Source organism: Vidua chalybeata, chromosome 5 (genome assembly GCF_026979565.1).
Source record: "Vidua chalybeata isolate OUT-0048 chromosome 5, bVidCha1 merged haplotype, whole genome shotgun sequence".
NCBI classification, from domain to species: domain Eukaryota; kingdom Metazoa; phylum Chordata; class Aves; order Passeriformes; family Viduidae; genus Vidua; species Vidua chalybeata.
The window spans coordinates 2,247,635-2,267,836 of record NC_071534.1 but is presented as its reverse complement, the minus strand read 5'-3'; the positions used below and the strand labels follow the sequence as shown (position 1 = coordinate 2,267,836).

Here is a 20,202-nt window from a genome sequence, read left to right as displayed (position 1 = left end):
GATTATTCCTTTGCATCCTGCCTATAAGGTCTGAAAGCCAAGTTGCTGAACCCTCAACAGGACTGGCCCTGCATGCTGATGATAATCCACAATATTCCCCTGGTTTCTAAGAAGCTGCAAAATTGTGCAGTAGGAGATCTAAAAAAGAATAATGTTGAGGGTTTACTCTCTCAACTCTGCCTGTAAAATCATACACAAAGATACTAAATGTCTTTGGAGAGAATACCTATATTCAATTAATGTCTACAATAACAAAAAAAAACTATGAAAAGGACTGGCTAAAATCAGACTGTGAAGGAAATGACTCGGAGAGGAGCTGGATGTACAAAGATATTGCCCCACAGAAAAAAATGAGCTAGCATAACAACAGTCTCAAAAATAGGTATCCATAAGGAAATTTACCTTTTCTGTGACACAGGTACTGCAATATTCATGATGACAGGGACACACTAAGCCACACAACCAGGAAAAAAAAAAGGATAAACTTATGAAAATATGAACCACTTTGCCTTTGCAATTTAGAAGTGGGTTCATTTCTGTGCCAAATGAACTGCACAGTCACATGGTTGATAGGAATGAATGGAAAGGGCAGGTAAAACCCACAAAGACCTTTCAATAGGAAAGCAGAACAGCTCATTTAGAGCTGAATGGAGCTTTTAGTCAAAGGACAACTCCATGTGTATCACAAAAAGAGATAATTAAACCCAAAATGTGCAACTACATAAAATGAGCCCATTTGCAAGCAAAAGGGGAGCTAGATGGGGATATATCCTTCAGTGCAGAATAGAGTTATGTTTGAGACAGTCCCCAATGCTTTTCAATTTAAGAAACTACATTTCTCTCTTCTTTTCACTAGAAATGTAAGAATATATCAATCTGTGATATACTCATTACTCTCTTCTGGTCACTGTTTGATTTACCTTTCCAAAAGTAAGATTTCCACACTTATAGTTGTCATTTCTCTAGCTAAGATTCTTTGTTTTTCTTTAAAACATTCTAAATAGCAGTTCTTCAGACAACAGCATAGAGCTGTACTATTTCCACTACTGCTTCTTACAGCTTTCCTCAAAAATCCCAACATTATTCTTTAACTAAAACACTGCATGATTACTTCCTGCAAGTTTCCTAAAATGACAGATTCCTTCCTTTTATGTTAGAATTCAAGTATATTCTCATGAGGCAATGAAGTTTCATTTGCAATTTAGGTTTTGGGAGATATTTTTTTCTGCAGTAATTATCAAGAACAGGTCTTCAAACCAACGCTGACTTCAAAAAATTTGGCTTTCCCTGAAAGGTGAGCAATTGAGATTTATGATAGAAGCTAAATGCACAAAATGGACACATTGGCTCCATTTTTGACTGGCTGCCACAAAACAATTAATAAAAGGCTGTTCTTGGACTGGTCAAGACTAATATCCAACACTTCAAGTGTTTTTTGTCTCAGAGAGTAGATTTCTAAAGTCAGCATAAAAAAAAAAAGCAGCAGCAAATGAAGGAAAGGAGCCAGTTAATTAATAGATTGCCATCACAGACACTCACATACTTGGCTACCTCATGTGAGCCCTGAAGCTTATTTCAGCATAAATGACAGGGGAACAAAAGATGTTACAAAATTCTACTCAGACCACAATTATCCTCCATTCAAAGCTCCCAGGAACAGATTGAGAAATACGGGGATAAAAAACAAACAGAGGGACTAGAGACAACAGTATGAAAAAATGCTGCAGTGGCACACACTGAGCCAGGATGATTAACTACTGCAACCCTTAAATGTTTTGTTCTCTCCCTCAGTAGGACCAGAAAGTACAGAAAATCAGCTGGTGAAACAACAGATATTGAACACAAGATGATTATTATCAGAAATAACTGTTGACAATTTTAGGACTCTAGCTGTAAGCAGCCTAGCCAAAAAAATGAGGATATCAACTGCCTTTGCTAGGTAAGCCTGACAGACTCAAAAGTACTACTGGTGTTTCTGAGCTATGCCCACCTCTTCAACCCAATGTCTCTAAAAGTGAGTTTCTTTGATCTAGACCAAATAAGAACACAGATTAAGCTATTAAAAGACTTTCACCCAAGAACAAAGCTTGCCATTATACTTTGAGGTAGACAAAATATTTAATTCCAAAATAGAGAAAACCTAAGGTACAAGTTTCCTCTGGTAATTGGGGGTTGCTTTCTTTACTATTATTATTATTATTAATAACAGATTAGGATTTAAGATTAGATCAGCTCCAGGAACGACCATATCTGCAAACTTGCAGGGATCTATGATCCTTATGCTATCCTTCCAAGAGCATGCTAAACTTATTCCTTCAAACACAGGGTACGATAACTTAAAACTCATTTTCCTGTGGTTACTTTGAGTGAGAAATTTTCAGTCTAAACTACACAGTTCAGTATGGAAAAAAAAATCTGTTTGTTAAAAAAAAAATCTTTTTCACATGCAATGCACTATTTTTACTCTCTTGGTTTTGAGTTTAATTTAGTTTTGTTTTCTGTCATAACTATTATTAAAACCTATATAGAAAATGTAACTACGGAAAGACGCTCCTGTAACAGAAAGTAGTTTTAGTAATAAAGCTGCCTTAAAAATAATTTTTTTTAAAAAGTGGAAGATACTACCTGAGGAGAAAGAGAAGAGAGGGAGGACAGGGACTAAAACTTGGTGGGGTTGGGGGTGGGAGAGAAGGAGGCATAAAATGCTACCTAAACTCAAAAAAAAAACCCCAAATCCTATTTCATTTTCATATCCTACATGGAAGAACTTCAGTCTGAAGTAGTGTGGGTGGGACTTACCATCAAGTGATGCAGGACTGACAGCTATGAACTGCCCCAACTGTATCCATAAGAGGATGAAGCAACTCATTAATAACGGATTGGTGGATATGGGAATGATAAACACTACTATACCTAGAATTGCAGGTACAGATTAAGGGGAGAAAGAAAGAGAAAGTTAGAAAATACTGTGCAGGAAATACAGTCAGGTCAATGGTCCTGAATTCCTGACTTCCTTATTCTGTTCAGAGAAGTGAACCATAAATAGTCACTGCCAGTGCTTCTATTGAATTTAACAAAAGCAGCTTTTTCTCAAGCATGGAATGTGCATCATCAGCCACGATCCAAAACTCAATGTGGAAGTGTGAAGTATGAGAAAAAAATATCTCACTGTTACAGTGTAAGCAGCTCAACCTCAAAATGCACAAACCCCCTGAACTTTAGCACTATTTACTTTTACACTCCCTGCCATTTATAGATTAAAAGAAACAGGGATAGTGAAGCAATAAGAGTTTCTTCACCTGATTTTGTAAAAGAAGAGGACCTTTGGGCACTATTACTGCAAAGAAGAAGGCTCAGCTCACTTTTTAAGAAATCCTCCAGCGATGGTATTTTTCAATTGACATATTGTATTAGGAAAAATCAAGAGAATTTTTCTAAAAATGAGAGATAATGTATGTTACAATGAGCCTTACCTTGAAAGGTTTGTCCCCACTGTGTGTCAGCATATGCCTCTGCAACCAACTTTGACTTGTTGAAGGTGTATTATATACTTTGCAACCTTTCCACAAGCAAACAAACACCTAATAGAGTAAAAACGTGGTAAGTTTACACAAGTCAGAGAGAACAGTAAATAAAAAGCACATTAGCAAAGAAGGCTGTTTTTACAACATCTCAAACACTTCAAAGAATTCTGAACAATAACCTTTTTTTTTTTTTTTTGAAACACACTTCTCATATCTCATCAAGGAAAAAATAATTACAGCCCTAAGTATTCAATAAAAGCAGGTCACTGGAAGAAAATACCAACAGACAGATGCTCCTGCAGATAAACACAATCGAGAGCAACAGGATCTGCAGTATTTGTGTTTGCACTCAGTATCTGTATCCACCAGATACGGAGACAGAACATTTTTAAATGAAAAATTTACATTTTCTGGGTAGTAGTTATAGAAATAAAATTATTTTTTCTTATAAGCAATTAACTGTATTCCTTGAGCACGGAAAAGTAAAAACTCTTAGCTGCAATGCAGTCTATATACTGGAGTTTTGTATTCTGGAATACCAGATACCTCCAGTTAGGGCCTTACATTCAATTCCTGATGAAGGAAGCTACCATTTCTCATAGGATTCAAAATCTATGGGTGTTTTGTGATTCCAGTGTACAGAACAATCACATGCACAATAGTGCATTAAGGGGAGCAGAACTCACTCATGGTGCTTTTCTCTCTCCTCTCATTGTGTTTATCTGTAACTGAGGGAATAAAAAAGCTCAATGAACATGCCTTTCATTAGAATTTCCTCAACAGGTCTGTGGGTGAAGGGAGGTAAAGCCCTAATTTGTTGCAGCAAAAGAAAGTTCCCAGGAACAGCACTGTTCATAACACGGGTTTTCAGAAATGCAGGAAACTAATTGGATTTCAGTTTCTTGTTCTCTTTTGGAGAATAAAACCCCCTCGACCTTCAAAAGATTTTATTTTCAAAATGAAAAAGCGGCCACGGGAGTTCTGCGTTCTTGCGGTACAATGGATACACAACCCAGCTTTACTCACACAAAGCTGGAAACCCCTCAGTGCCTGTGTGACTGATCCAGACCTACTGACACAAGGCCCAAGCCCCTAAACCTTTGGGGTCTGCCACTCCTCACTTTTGAGGTCTCCTCAAAGCCACAGAACCGGAATTTCTGAGATTTCTGGCTCTGCAACAGCTCCATAAGCGTGCTGGCATTTCCAGCAGCAACTGCAGACTGCAGGGCACCTGGCAAAGGCGTTACTGGGAACTTACAGACGGGGGAAACACAAGGACTTGGGTTTGCAACCACACGCCACATGTCTAGACAAGGCTTCTTGGGAACCCCTGTCAAAAAGCTGAACCCAAAATATTTCTGAAATAACATCTTTCAAAAGCAAAACTGGTTTGTCAAAAAGCTTCCCAGGCTCTTCATGGATGTATCTGGTTTGGACTGGAACCATGACCTCAGTATTAGTAGGAAAAAATACATTTTACCATGCAAAGATGTTTATCCCATTCCTTTCCCTTCTCAATAAGCAACTACTTAACCCCTACTTTTCTTCAAATTTAGAGCCATTGCAGTTAAGTAAGGTCTGAAATCCCATGAAAAACACACTTGAACACCTCACCGGCAGGTGGCAGACAAATCCCTGAAACAAACCTGCCAGGATACATCCCCCTTTCACAGCACCGTGTTGGAACTTCTCAAAAAATAAACTCCAGCAGTGGCATTCAAAAGTGTGAACTCAATTCAACAGCTATTAGACACTTCGTGCTTCCAACAACCTCCTCTTTCAAATATACAAACACAGTCCAATATTTTCTAAGTAAAAAAATCCACAAATCATGTCACATGAAATGTAAGTGACAAGAAAGAAAATATAGGGGGGAAAAAACCCAAACCAAAATCTGCAGAATCTTCCAGCCCCTTTTTAAGAAATGTAAAGGAATCATGGATAGGATAACAAAGATCCAAACACACCTTATTCATTTCATTGTTTCATGCAGGTTTCATGTAAACACCTTTATACACCTGTGGACAGAACTCAGAAATCAGCTCATGGGTGGCTAAAAAGCCACTACACTGGATGGATGATCCTGCTCAGATACTGGACTGCAAAAAGCCACCAAATATGAAGCTGAAAAGTTCAATCAAGCCAAAAAATATTATCTAAATGCAGCCAGAGTCACAGCTGTCTCAGTGACATATTTACACAATAATTTATTTAAAATACTGCAAATTAGCATTTTATTTAAGTTTCTTATTCACTGAAGATAAAGTGCAACAGTCTAACATTTTTCTTCTGAAGAACTGGCAGGGCAAAAGTCAAAAGATAACTATTCTACTTCAAGAACTGATATTATCTCTCCCAGAAATTGAAGAGCTGCAACACACAGTGCCTAAAGCAGGCAGATTGCTTGTGCTGGATGTAAAGGTAGTTTACATGATATATTCCAGACATCACAGGTAATTTGGGAGCTTGAAGATGGGAGGTAGTTAAGTACAAAGTTGAAATTACTCTACTAGAAGATGTTTTTAAACATTAAAATCGAGACCAATTATCATTTGACCAGGGATTAGACTGGAATTTACATGTTTATATATGCAACTCAATTTAAAAAATAAAATTAGATGTAATTAGATAGAAGGCAAACTTGCCATCAGTATTACACACAGAGCTGCTTTGTTAAGACTCTGTACTCTTGAGTCAGTCTTACATCTTCCCTATTATACATTCTGGATGGATTTTACCTGTAGTGAGACTCCTTTGGTAACAGTAATTAAGATGTGACTTCACCTGAGTTCACATGCAGGAACATGTACACTAAGAGTTTTAAGAAAATGAATTCCGAGTGTAAGCACTTCAAGACACACCAGCAGCTTCAGGATGTTGAGAAATCAACCCACTATCAAAACCCTGGTAAGCTCAAATAATTTATTGAAAAGAACCAACTACATTCTTAAAGTTGGGCCACTAACTTTACTGCCACCAGCTAGAAAAAAGGAATTTTGAAACACAAAATTTGGTGCTGTCATTCAAGAGCAAAATATTGGCAAATAAGAAAGAAGAAAAACCCAAAAGTAACACCAACCCCTCCTCGCTGACCATCCACGTGTATGGAGCGAATGTGATCCGCCAAATCCGGGCTGGAGCTGAAGCAGGCGTGGCAGTGATCCCAACAACAGTTATAGGCAATGCTTTTGGCAGAGGAGGCAGGAACTCCCTGTCCATTCATCATGACTGGCGTGGAACGCCCACTGGAAATTGTGCTGTCTACGTCCATGATAGTGCTGCTTATGCTGCAAGAAAAAAAAAAAAAAACCCAAAACTAAATCAAAGGTTGCAATTGTTGCACGTTAACAGAGCAAATCGAAACTGTAGCTCTTTTGTTTCAGATATATTTAGACAGGTTGAAAAGAAAACCTTGCACAAATTTATTATTTATTGTGGTTCATTGCTTTTTTAATAAATGTACACTTAGGAAACAGCTGCTATTACTCAACAGTGTAACTTCTTCTGGACACTGGGAACAAAAGGGAGGAATAGAAAATCCTGAATATATTGAGTCCAACATCCCCTGCCAACACTACAGCCTTAAAAAGAATACAGCACTTCAGTTCTACATAGGGTTTAAGGCACACCCACATGGCCCCAGCATCCCTCGTGTGCGTGGTCTACACTAATGCTGTTTGTTTTGGTTTTGCAAAACGTTTCCAGAGAATCAGCAGAGGAAATCTGCAGCCAGCAGGGGTCACTTCCATCAGCCTTTCTGCTCTGTACCCTGGCAGATACAGAGACAAGCATCAAACAGATCAGAAAAAATCTTAGAGAGATCACGCTCTTTCCCTATATAAGCAAAAAGTATAGAGATGGATGTTCTTCCTCATTAAATACCTACTGATACACCTTTTTTTATCTTGTTAACCTGCTCAGTTGCCATGACGGCCTTTAAGTTTTTCTCTTCCACAAAGCCACAGCATTACAGAACAGCTCATCTTTGACAGAACCTCAAAGATCAGATGGTGAAATTTGCTTAAACAGGAACGAGTGAGATCAGCTTGCCTGTGGTCTTGTCCAGTGGAGTTGTTAACGGGTGTGTTCAAAGGCTGGGATTTCTGCTACCTTTCTGAACAATTTTCTCAATGGCTGACTAACCTTGTTCTGGGGGAGGGGGGAAGTTTCCCAACATCTCATCAGAATTTCCAGTGCTGCAACTTCCGTCTCTTATCCTTGGCAGCTGCAGGGTTGAGATGACTCTGCCTGCTCCATTGTTAAACCTCCCCATCAGATCACAGAACACAGAAAAACCCTGCCCTCCTCCTCCCAAAACTCAAGGAACTCACGCACTCAGCCTCTCCATATTCTGGATTTGCTTCAGCACCCTAAACATCTTGGAGCCTCCACCAGATCCTCCCAGCACAACTGGGATATGTTAAACCATTCTGCTTTTAAGGTACAGGTGCTGTTCCTTATTTTTACCATCACTGTTTACATGCCCAGTATTGTTCTATTACACACAGATGAACCAAAGGAAAAAAAACACCATTAGTCAAAATCTGAAGATGATATCATTAGTATGTTTGCTCTTCTGCTGTAGGAGTCTCTAGTAGTGATTTCTCACATTATCTCTATCTTTCTGAATCACTACAATGCTAGCAGGTTTTTTCTGTGAAAGATTTTGAAATAATCACAGATATTTGCTTTGTTTAGATTTCCCATTCTCACCCACCATGTAGATTCCACTGCATTATTAATAAAAAGTGACTTGCTTTAGTCTGAATAACAGATTCCCTTTAGCAATTCTCCCAGTTATAAGTTTTAGTTTTAACTACCCTGAGTAATTTGGTTTGAAGAACAAACACTTATCTCAAGAGATACCACCAACCCAAACACAGAACCCTTGAAAATCATCTTCCAGCTTATTTGCAGATTTGAAAATCTGCTATTAAAACCGACCAACTATTTTAGGCCTTTGTCTCCCAAGTTGAAAAGAAAGCTTCAGATACCTTTTGAACACCTTTTTGCTTTAATGAAGTATATCAAACACATAGTTCCTAAATGCTGCACAAACACCACATGCCCCCCTCCCAGTTTCAAACAAGGTCTAAGAATTTAGAAAGCAGAGCTCCTATCCATGGAAGTCATTCAGGCTATTTGCTGCTACACAGCAAATTTCCACGTGCCCATTATTTTTACTTTCTTCTCTTTTCTACACCCTGAATGCACAGAGCTTTGCATGATCCCTCCCCATGTCTCCCTTCCCTCCCCAGTAATCTTGATTATTTTATGACATACAACCTCCCAACCTGTCACTAGCAAGTAAAAAAGTATTCCCCTGGCCCTGAGCCGAAGCTCCCAGCCCCAACAGCATTAAGAGGCACCAACTACATGAACTGTAACAGCATTTTAGGATCCCTGTAGCAAATTGTCAGAAGCTTTATCTGTTGCAAGTAATGCTAATTTTTCCACGGTGCCAGGCTCATAATAGATGCAATTATGGGACTGACATCTTCTCCTTCCTCAACTGATGCCTAGGCCAAAAAATGATCCCCAAAAATAAAGCCTGTAAAACTGCATTGTGAAAGCAAAATTTACCCACGATGACAGAAAATTTGTATAATTAATCATAGTTAATTGTGCCACCACCTCACCTGCCCCTCAGTTTAAGCCATCCAAATACAGTTTTCTTAAAATCACACTTGGAAGTGGGTTTGGACACACAGAATGGCACAAAGCCCAACCACTTCTGCCACAGACAGTGCTGTTACACGGCTCAGTGGTCCCGACAGGAAGCTGCTTAGCCAAGGATGGCAAAGCACTGCACACACAGCACTCGTGCAACAGCTGCCTCACACCAGCTCAGGTCCATAAATAACCCTGCCTTTCCCACAGCTGAAAGGTACCAAAGGAAACCGCTTCCCAAACACTTCCAAGGAGGAGTTCAAGCTTCAAAGCTATTCCCAGTCAGTAGGAGTTTCTACACCCACAGCCAGCGTTAGGTCTGCTCTCACACACCCCACAAACAGTCCAAGCAGACTTCTGACTCAGAGGATGTGTGCTGCTGCTGACCACAGGGCAGAGTATGAAGGGTATTTAACAATTCCCTGGGTTTACAGTCTGGTATGGAGTGGGAAATCAATGAGAAAACATAACCCTGAACAAGTTCTGTGACAGCATTTTGGGGCAGGGGAGAAGTGTACCCTCACACAGGTGTGTGCGTGTGTGGTTTCTCTGTTCCACAGGCATGAAATCCACTTAATTCCTCTAAGAAGAGATTTTAAAAACCCTGAAAATTATCAACCAAAAGCATGACAGTTTAGCTCCCATTGCCAGTGCAGTGCAACATACCTTGATACAAAATCACAGGTCTCCAATTTTACAGCCTAAGGAATGCAAATGCTTACCCTTTGTGATTTTTTTATAAGCTATTCTACCTTCTTCTGGAGAAAAATATGTAAAAGTCAACTGATCCCAGCAAAAGCTATCGTGACAAGTAGGGTTATTAATGACATAAGAAACCAGTAACAAGCTAATTTAGCTATTACTGTTTAAATGTTTGCTGGGTTGGGGTTTAATAGCCGAAGTGTTTGCTAAGGGCTAACAGATTAACACAGTATCAAAATTTTGTATCAGAGGAACTGGGAAAAAGGCTGCCCGTAACACTTAAACCAAGTAGTAGCATATAGAATTTGGAAACTGAGAACAAAGTGATACACTGAACTATAATTCTACAACCTATTCAAAATCCTGTCCAAAAATGGGGGAAAAAAAACTCATATCCAGTTGAGCAATAATATTTAAGACAAAATGCCCTGCTTCCTTCTAGAAACTCACCGTCCTAGCCATTCCTTCTCTAGTAACAATCTGTTAAATAAAAATGTAACATACATTTTTTGTTTCCTCTTTTGTGCCTCCAGAACCAGCGTATTTCAGGTGATCAGGTGCTTCCCAGTACTAAGAAATCTAGAATTAGTTTCTGTCTCACTTAGCAAGTTCTGTCCCTCACTAAAGAGGTAAAGGCTGCAAAGAGAATCTGTGAAAGACCAGTGCCCAGTACAGCTCAAACGTGTATAGTTTTCTCTTGTCTTTCTTACACTGAGAAAATATCAGGAAGCTTTTCAGAGAATAGTCTGCAGTACATGTAACATCAAAGACACTCACTTGGGCGGTCTCTTGACCTGCCCATTTCGAGATGAAGTAGAAAGATAAGTTTTACAGTCAGAGCTGTGGTTGCTACTAAGTCTGTTAAGACTTAACTGCAACACTGTGTCTGTTAGAGCTTCCAATTCACCCACTTCTTTGCTTCTCAGAATTTCACAAAGGGCGTGAGGACAGGACACACAAGCAAATAAGATGTGTGCACAAGCACTCAGCCCAAGATGGGCTTGGACTACAGAAAAAGTGTGTGCACCTTTCAGTCTATGAATGGGGCTTTTCAATCCAATACAACTTTCTATCTGCTTGGGATCTGACAGAGGGAAAGATTCCTTAACAAAGGGAAGGTAGCAATGGAAATGACACCCTTCTGCTTTCTCACTCCAAATCCATAAAGCCTGCAAGTGGGAAAATAATAATGTGCCTAAGAGGAGAAAACAAAGTAAGAAAAACACAGACATCTTGGTAACAGAACAGAGACACTGAAACAGATTTTTAGCTAAGTCAAAGCAAGTTTTTCTGCCTTTTGCTAAGTCCCTTTCTGGCAGGCAGGAGATCTGTTTAAAGCCTGCCTGCCACTATCAAAGCAGAATGACACGAGCAGAACTGAAGCGCTTGTGGCATTCCCCTCCTGCCAGTGACAGACAGGTCTGGGTTTGCTCCCAAGCTGTAGGCAGGCTCCAGCTCCATTGTAATGGATCTATAGACCATGGCCTGATGAAGAACATTAGACATTTGAGTTTCAGAGAGTTCAGCTCAGGGGTCATCCCAAACAATAGAGCATCAAAAACAGTCACTGCTGGAGAGAGCCTGCATGCACAATAGCAGTTTTTAAGAAGCTCCATTCAAAAGACTGACTAATTACTAAAATTTAGAACTGTTACAGCAAGCACAACATGAGCTTCGAGCTTCTGTTGTCCCTATTTTCAACCTAATCGAGCACCTGAATCAACTTGATGTAAAAATCACAGGTCTAGAGGCAAGAACTGAATGCCTTTCTGAAATGCCTTACTAAACCCACACCTCCTTTCACACAGCAGCAAGGTAGAACTGAAAACACAGAATCTTCTCAGAGGGGTCACACATTTTTCTCTCCTCCTACAAATTTTCCCTCTACCATGAGATCAACAGCTTTGAAACAATACTGACATTTAAAATGTGTTCATTAAGCAAAAACATGCAAGCTTAAATAGCAGAATCATTACCTCAAAGGCATTGTTTCAGATCTTATTTTTACCTGTACTTATTTTACCTGTGGCTAGAAATAATATGATCTTCATTATCAAGAACATTAAGGTATTTTTAGCAGCACTTTCATGTTAAAAGGTTAGTGCTTACACAATTAAATGTGACTCGCTGGTTAATTTAGTTCAAACCCTATTTAAAAAGAATCTCGAAACAAAAAATAATACCTAAAAACTTGTAAGAAGCTGCTAGTCATTTTCACGTCATAGAAAACAAAAAGCATTTTTTGAGCACTTTAAATGCTGGATTATTCTCTTCCTTTAAGGATCTGAGCAAAATTAAGCCACTGTTGGAGTTGTGTAAATGTAGATATTTTCTATAAGGAAAAAAAAACAAAATCCAAACTATTCACAATTTAAAATGCATAAATTTTAAACCACATATTGTCCACCTGGGCCCTAATTTTTGTGTGCATTTAAATGTGAATAAAACTATAACGAGACTATGATTTAATGCATTAAATAAAATGGTATACTGCACATCACTGCTGAGACACACTTGGCTCTCCAAGGAGATTGTTTTCCTCACTACTGCAAGTAATTCCTTCGATTGAATTTAATGAATGAAACGCCCAAAATTTATTCTTTCCCTGATTTTGTTAATCTTTCAGAACAACAAAGAGTAAAGAGTCGAGAAGGAATATCGCCAAAAAACCTGAAAGAACAGCAAAATAATTTTGTTTTTAGTTTCCACCAAGTCCCATTAGCAACTGTCCACTTGAAGCGAGAGCAGAGCCAGGCACTGAACACATGCACAAAAGCCCAATCAATTTGCTATTATACTTTTAATGTCTGCTAAACATACTCCCTGTAGACCTTAACTGAAGTAACCTTCCCTGAGGCAAAATGCAGCCCTAACAGATGGGCCTTACACCGCGCCCTCGAGGGTCAACAAGCAGCCTTCAGCCCGATCAACAGGAGCTCATTTCGGGTTAGAGCACCTCCAGCGAGAGCCTGCTCCCCGTGCCCACATGTTCGGTGCAGGAGGTGACCAAAGGAGCCAGCTGAATTCGGCTGACACCAAACGATCCTGACAGATCCTATACGGAAAAACCTCGTCTTGGAAGCATCAAATTAAAAATGAACAGCAATTGCAGCGAGCACACGCTGCAGGGTCGCTGAAACCAACGCTGCTGAGCAGCCATCCAGCTGCACACTACACTGCTGCAAGTTTTGAGAACAGTTTCTTCTGAAAAATACAGTGATAAACCAGCCATAAAACATCAAATCAGCAGATTGCCTCTGAAACCAAATGCTACAAACCTTACTGGAAGTAATTACCAGGTTAAGGATTAAAAAAACAAACAAATAAACCGAACAAAAATAAATACCCTGCTAGTTTCTTTCTCTTTTACTAATCAGTGACATACTCTGTCATTTCCCCTTACAGCTGCAGCTACATTGGTCTAATCCATGAGGGAAGCTCAAGAAAGAAAACTGAACTGTTACAGTCAGATAAAACAACCTCAGAATAATGGGAACACTGTGAATGACAGTCAGTCCCATCTCACAGCAACTTCAAGGGTTAAAAGCTAGAGATCAACAGAAAAGCTTTTGCCACCTGCAAGACTAAATCACAACTAGGTACTAATCCCAAAAGAAAACAAACAGCACCAACTGCAATCATTCAATTACAAACACCAAGTAAAAATAGAAACATTGAAAGAAAATAATAATGACATGCTTAGTGACATCCCCCAGCACCTCATTATTTTCACTAAAAAAAACTTGAGAACAAAAACAAAAAATTCACAATTTCCCCCACTATTCCTATTACTTTCCAAGATAAGAGGTGGAAAATTGTGGTGTACAGCTCTGGCCAAAGAACAAGTTCCAAAAAGCAACAGCTTTTCAACATCACCAAATTCAAAGCAATTTGTGCTCGCTACTTCCTAATGCAAAGATCCAGCGAAGATAAATCCGCACAAAACTTCAAATTCTTAACCCTCAGCTCCCATCCTTGAGAGGAGGATCTTTCACCTGTCCTATTTTAAAAGATCTCCATCAATTCCAAACAGAGGAGCCACGGACACAACAGATTAGTAACAGATTAGATTACTAACATTATATTTTTAGCTCCTGAACAAAAGCAGAGGAAGAAAAAAATCCTGTGTTTTTGTACTAAGATTGAATTTTTGCTGACATTTAATGAGTATTAAGCAAACTTTAATGTCAATGTCTTTATGAAGTTACTATCAGAACATTTGCATGGGGGTACCAGTACACAATAAAATGCAGGGCTCAAGGCAACTACGCACAGGTGGGCAAGGAGATTTCAGTTCATCTTTTAGCTGCATGTTCTCCAAATGATCATGCCATTTTAAAAGTAAGATTAAAACAGGTGCCAATAAAAACAGCACTCCCAAAACATGAGCAATTACCATGGACCAGCAAAGTTTGAGATTTGCCTGATTTTTTTTTTTTTGTTCCTCTGCTCTTTGGCAAATTTGGTATTTTATGATACATCTAGATTGCTAACAGATAAAGTCCTCCTACTATATTTCAGTAATTTATCAATTTAATTCCCTAAACCAAACATTGATGTTTCACAAGCAAAACAGTTTGTCTTACTTTAATGGATGTAGTTTGATTGTGGCAGGAAAATACCATTATGCTTTAGAGCTCTTACAGTTCCTTTTCATTGAACCAGCAATCAGCCCAGAGAGAATCTTTAAAGGAGACAGAAAGCAACTCCAGCTACCTGCATATCTAAGGGGTTTTTTGGCTGATTTTGCTGAGAAAACCATTTAAGCTTTTAAATAGAAAGTATCCAAAATAATTTCATGACTGATAATGATCATTTGCTGAGTTCAGGAAAACCTACCACCAGTAAGAAAAAAATAGTGTACGTGGATAAACCACTATGAAAAAAGAAAAAAAAAAAACAGTAAAGAGAGAATGCAGAACACTAAATGGCTGCCAAAGAGAAAGATTACTCATGTAGTAGCAAGAAATCAGAATACCTGGATCAAAAAAATAAGCCAGGGCTGCATGAAGTGAAAGTCCAGCACTGTGTTGTGAAGGCAGCACCTTCTCTTGGCACATGACATCCACAAAGAGCCCCGGCAGACAGACAGAACAACTGACTCCACAGCTCTTCACAGGCAAGGCAGGCAAAGCAGCATGGGCAAAAATAAGTTAAGGCAACATAAAGAAAAAAAGACCTTCACTTCCAGGACTGCATGACTGAAGAAAGCACCCACTCACTTGGAAGCACTTGTGCTTCTGAATCACTTAAGTATTTTCCTGGAAATCAAACCTATCAAATCTATGCTTTACACTGATTACATTATTCTAACAAAAACGTGTCAAAATGAACAGACTCAAAAAGTGTTCATAAATCAATCTTCAAAACAAGACTGCAAAACTCTTTATGAAATATATGCTTTGTTATCTGACTACTAAGCAAGCAACACAGCAGAAAACAAAATAGTCAAGGAAGAGAATTTTATACAGCACGGCAAGTGGTAACATTAAAAACTTGGTTTTAAATTCTTTTTGAAGCAGCAGATTATTTCAGAGTAAAGCTCCGTCTAGATAAGGTATAAACACCTAGAAAAGGGAACACTGCAAACACCTCAGCCTGATAATATAAAGCCAGGGAAGATAGGAAAGCTCTTTGAGATAGAGAAATTGAAGGAACTTAAAATAACAAACATGCACAGGAAACAAAACAAGACTGAGAAAGTGTGTTATGATTCACCACCTCTAGAGCTGTTTCCACTCTCCTGGATCACTTAATTTGATTATTTAGATTGTTATTCCTAGAGTATTTAGGCTTGTAATACTTGCATAACACAAACCCAGGGCATCACAGGATTTGTAGCACACAGAGCAACTGGAAACACAATGAGGAAACTTGGAATGCCAAAATATCCGAGGAGCAGTGCAAAAATAAAGCAGGTTAAACATATGTGCCTTGTGATATGACAGCACAAAGATGACATTCTGCAAAAAGATTACACAAATCAAGAAACTGTACTCGATTCTGCCTTAAAGATACAAATAAAACTGCCTTTCATTTCTGGGAACCATGTCATCTTCAACTCGATAATCTCCCTGAAAAGTTAGAGAACAACAACAAGTGGTTCACAATTTTCAGTCTTTACTGATAATGGGGTGTGTTTACTAGCACAGAGAAGAAAAACACTCACTAAAGAACCACCAGAAATAATTTATTCTTCTAACAGTGCTTCCCACTTTGAGACCCATAATCAGTATGAAGTTGTCCAATCGGCACTGGAAGGTAACAGCCTTCAGGAAATTTCATCTGCTGTAGGTATTACCCTCCCATTCTCCCAACCTCAGGATACCTCCCCTCACCCCAGAACACAGAAAACAAGTGGAACATAAAATGACCAAAGAAAGATGCAAACTCACGGAGCGGATCTAAAAAGTTCCAGTTATCATCATGTTAAATTCAACTTAAAACAGAAAACAATACACAGCTAGGCTAGCACTGTATACAGTAGCAGCCTTGCCTATTTCCACTGTGAAATACTTTTTCCACTATTTCAGTGAATACTTGCTCCTTCAAGTATTAACCATGCATCAAAAGCAAAGAAACCAGCAAAGTACAACTCCACTAACTGGCAAAATTCATAACAAAAAGGTCCTAAATGAAGGTTTGACTCCTGTTCTGCGGGACACTGAATTTGAATAATTAATTTCTACTTGTACCAACTGTCTAAGCTGTAACCTAGCATTCAACTCAACCTAAGGAAGCCCACCGAAAAACATGCCAAAAAGAGTTTTATTTCAAAGGAAAAAGAAATATTTACATTTCTTTGTTTGCACATATCAAAATATTTTCTTTGCATTTTTAAGATTTTTTTCATTTGGAATCTAAGTCATTACTACAGCACAATAAACTAAAATGTGCTGTAAAATGATCAAAATAAGGACTTTACTGCAATTTTACAGGGGAGCTAGTACTTTATACAAAAGGCTACATGGAATTAATAGTAAGTAGAAATTCTTTATGCTAGGTTCTTATTGAGGCATATTTAATAAATCATAATACCACTGTGTGAGCCAACTGTAAGTTTTTTACAAGTTTCAACTCAAACCACCAAGGTGCAGTTTTCTCCCTCTGACATTACACAAGCTGTGTGAATTACAGCTCTATGGTGCACCAGGATGACAACAGGACTTTCAAAATCATAAATCTCTTGCTTTTCTCTATCAAATATCTTGGCATATACCTTAAGCAACCTCTATCAAATAAAGAAAGTATTCATTAAACATTAGCAACAGAAGTTCAGCGGAATTTATTTAAGAATGTAAATTCTAGTATAGAGAAGAAAATTAGATATGGGAAAAGAAATCCCAGGTCTTTCTTGCTTTACATTTTACCATTCTTAAGGGGGAAAAAAAGTACTTCAGCATCTCAAAAGGCTTCAAATTTTTTTTCCCCAGTTCTTTCTTGGTTTTGAATGCTGCAAAACCGCAACTGTAATCACTATCTTTGCGTATCACAAAACCAATGATAAGCAGCAAGCACAGCATGGAATATTTATATTTCATTTTCTAAAACAAATATTTTTTAACATGTTCATATTTAAATGAACAACCCCAGACAGAAAGCGTATAGTTAAAAAAAAAGAATCAGTTACATGGATAGATAACCAAAGAAATCTCTACCTCAGGGAATCTTACAAAATTACCACTTTGTATTTTTGCAAGTTATGCCATCATATTTTTTTAACAGCAGTGGGGAGAGTGGATAAAACTCACTTTTCATACGAAGAAGTTCCTTACCCTCTTCTGCTCAGCCTCCTGCACAACCTAACTGGAGATTACATTCCCACCTGTCTCTATGACTCCTTGCAATTACTTGGCTACTTTACAGCAGAGACCAATTTTTTACTTTCTTTGGGTTCTCTTTTTTCCCCTCAGGCTATTAGACATATCTCATTCCCTCTCATCCCAGAAGTTTTCTGTGTGTATCTCACATCGTCCCCTTGCCAGAAACCTCTATTGCTGTCTCGAAAGCTCCATCTGCTTTTCATCTCCCTTCTCTGCCGAGCACCACTTTCCCAGCCAACAACAGACTGCTCTACAACCACCCCAAGGCAGTGGGTTCTAGGTGGATTTCCACACTGCTGACTTCCACACCAGCTCTCCCTGCTGCTCATTCCCCCACTGCTCTTCTCCAGCTGGGCAGGGGTTTTAAAAAAATATGTAAATATATGAAAGGTACTAGAAAGCTGTGGAAGGATCTGAGCAGGAGTGGTATGGTAGAACATTTCTACTGCATCATCCAAAGGAGTTGGTTTTATCTGTGACCAGCTGCAGAAATGTGATGTCACATCTCTGCCAAACAGCTGTTCAGGCTGTGTGTGACACCCTGTTTAACTTCACTGGAAATTAAACAGGGAAAGGGGAAAAAAAAAAAAAAAGGAAAAAAAGGAAAAACCAAGACCATTTTATTCCATTACTGCCTAGGAAATTCTCTGAAAAAGTCCACCTATTAAACATTGTACTTAGAAGTTACCAGACTTGATGATGTCACAAACTTAACACAAAATGCACACAGACCAGTGTGGATGTTCAAATCCTACATAAAAGCAAAACGAACTCTGTCTTACACTGAATAGGAAAATGTTTTTCTCAAATTCTATGAAGTATATTTACATCTTACTACAATAACTATAACAGCTCATTATACCAAGCTCTTTCATCTAGTTCACAAAAAGACCTCATGTTAACCACTCAATTATACCAACCAACAGCTTCAGTAATAAAGATACTCACCATACAAAATATCTGGGCTGTTTTGTCTACCCATCAAAAGCTATTTTCTCCCGTGCCAGAAAGGCCTGAACATAACCATTACAGAAACAAGGGGTTTATTTTGCAATTTGAAAGCAAATAACTACAGCAACAATAAATGCAGTTAGAAATACTGCAAATACAATTTCCAGCAGAATTTCTGAAACTCGGGTAAACTTCTGTGTAGCTGACTGTGACATGGCAATGTTACACATACTTGAAAAAAAAAATATTTAACGACTTAACCACCTTGCCATAAGTGCTAATGAATGATTCTTCATTTCCTGCATAGGAACGAGTGAGACTATGCAGCAAAGAGAGGCCTGAAGCACTTTTTAATCTGGTCACATGGATCCATGAAACACACCTATTAGTACCACATGTCCTCCGTATTATATTGCAAATTTACTGTTCTGCCTTCATAAATGTCACTCATACAACTTGCATGCCACTGCCAAGTCAATCCTGAAAGTTCTTCACTTTTAAGATTTTAAAAGATAGACAAAATAAAGACTAGAATTAAAACTAATATTTTTAAATATCTTGAAGGTTGACTAATATTTTTAAACATCTTAAAGGTTGACAAGGCCTTCATTTTACATGAGAGTTAAAAAAACTCAGACTAGAGCCTGGAATTTTCATGTCTAAACCTCTTATCTTTCAACCCATTAGTCCCACACTGTCATTTCACTCAGTAAAATGATAAAACATCACAATCTGAAGCACAAAAAAGTTTATTACTGAAAAACTTATCTGAAATGTGTTTTCAAAACTGCTCATCTATTAAATAGGACCAGAATAATAACATTTCTAGAAGTATTTTGCAAGTCTTATGTGGTTAAGAACACAAATTGTCATTGACTATTATTGAGTACTCCTTGAGTCAGGGCCTCTCAATAACTGACTCATTGGTGAATAACAAAAAACATGAAAAGGTTATCCCCCTCCCAAAAAAAAAAAAAAGCCTTACAAGTTTCATGCCTGTAAGATGGACATTATGCAGTGTTGTGCCTAAGGGAAAGATTACTACATAGGTCCAAGGACAACCTGTTACACTTGGCCTAGGAGCACATCAATCAGCACTCACACAGCAGAACAGCTGATCCTGCAGTTTAAATGCACCTTTTCCATGCTCCTTGCCCTGCCAGGAGGAGGAGGGAGCAAAGGATAAACTGCTAAGAAGGGTAAAGATAATGTAAGAATAGTAAACCAGGAGTAACTTCTAGGTGACAGTATGAAGACACAAGATAAATTCACAAGGGTGAACAAAAAAAGCTCTTAATTCAGATTTACTACTCAAATTTCTGCTCAACAACTTCAAACTGCAAGACCTACCACTGCTTTCTAAATCAAACAAAATCTGATGATGAAACTATTTCAGATTTAAATATATTTCCATAATAAGTGTTCCAGTAAACAATATTTAAATTATTTCAGTAAACTAAGTGTTTGTAAGAAAATACCATAATTCAGCAATAACAACACCAGGGAGCTGCAGATGCATCTCCACCACACTC

The 20,202-nt window shown here is 38.4% G+C and overlaps 1 protein-coding gene across 2 annotated transcripts in view; it reads right to left on the bottom strand.

Annotated features, from left to right (window-relative positions):
* AEBP2 (AE binding protein 2) overlaps positions 1-20,202 on the bottom strand; it is a 40,457-nt gene that overhangs the window by 16,107 nt on the left and 4,148 nt on the right. For both annotated transcript variants that reach the window (XM_053943820.1, XM_053943822.1), the window contains exons 2-3: positions 6,604-6,811; positions 3,474-3,581 (exon numbers count right to left, since the gene is read on the bottom strand). In XM_053943820.1, the coding sequence (XP_053799795.1) occupies positions 3,474-3,581; positions 6,604-6,811 (316 nt within the window). The remainder of the gene's footprint in view (positions 1-3,473; positions 3,582-6,603; positions 6,812-20,202) is intronic.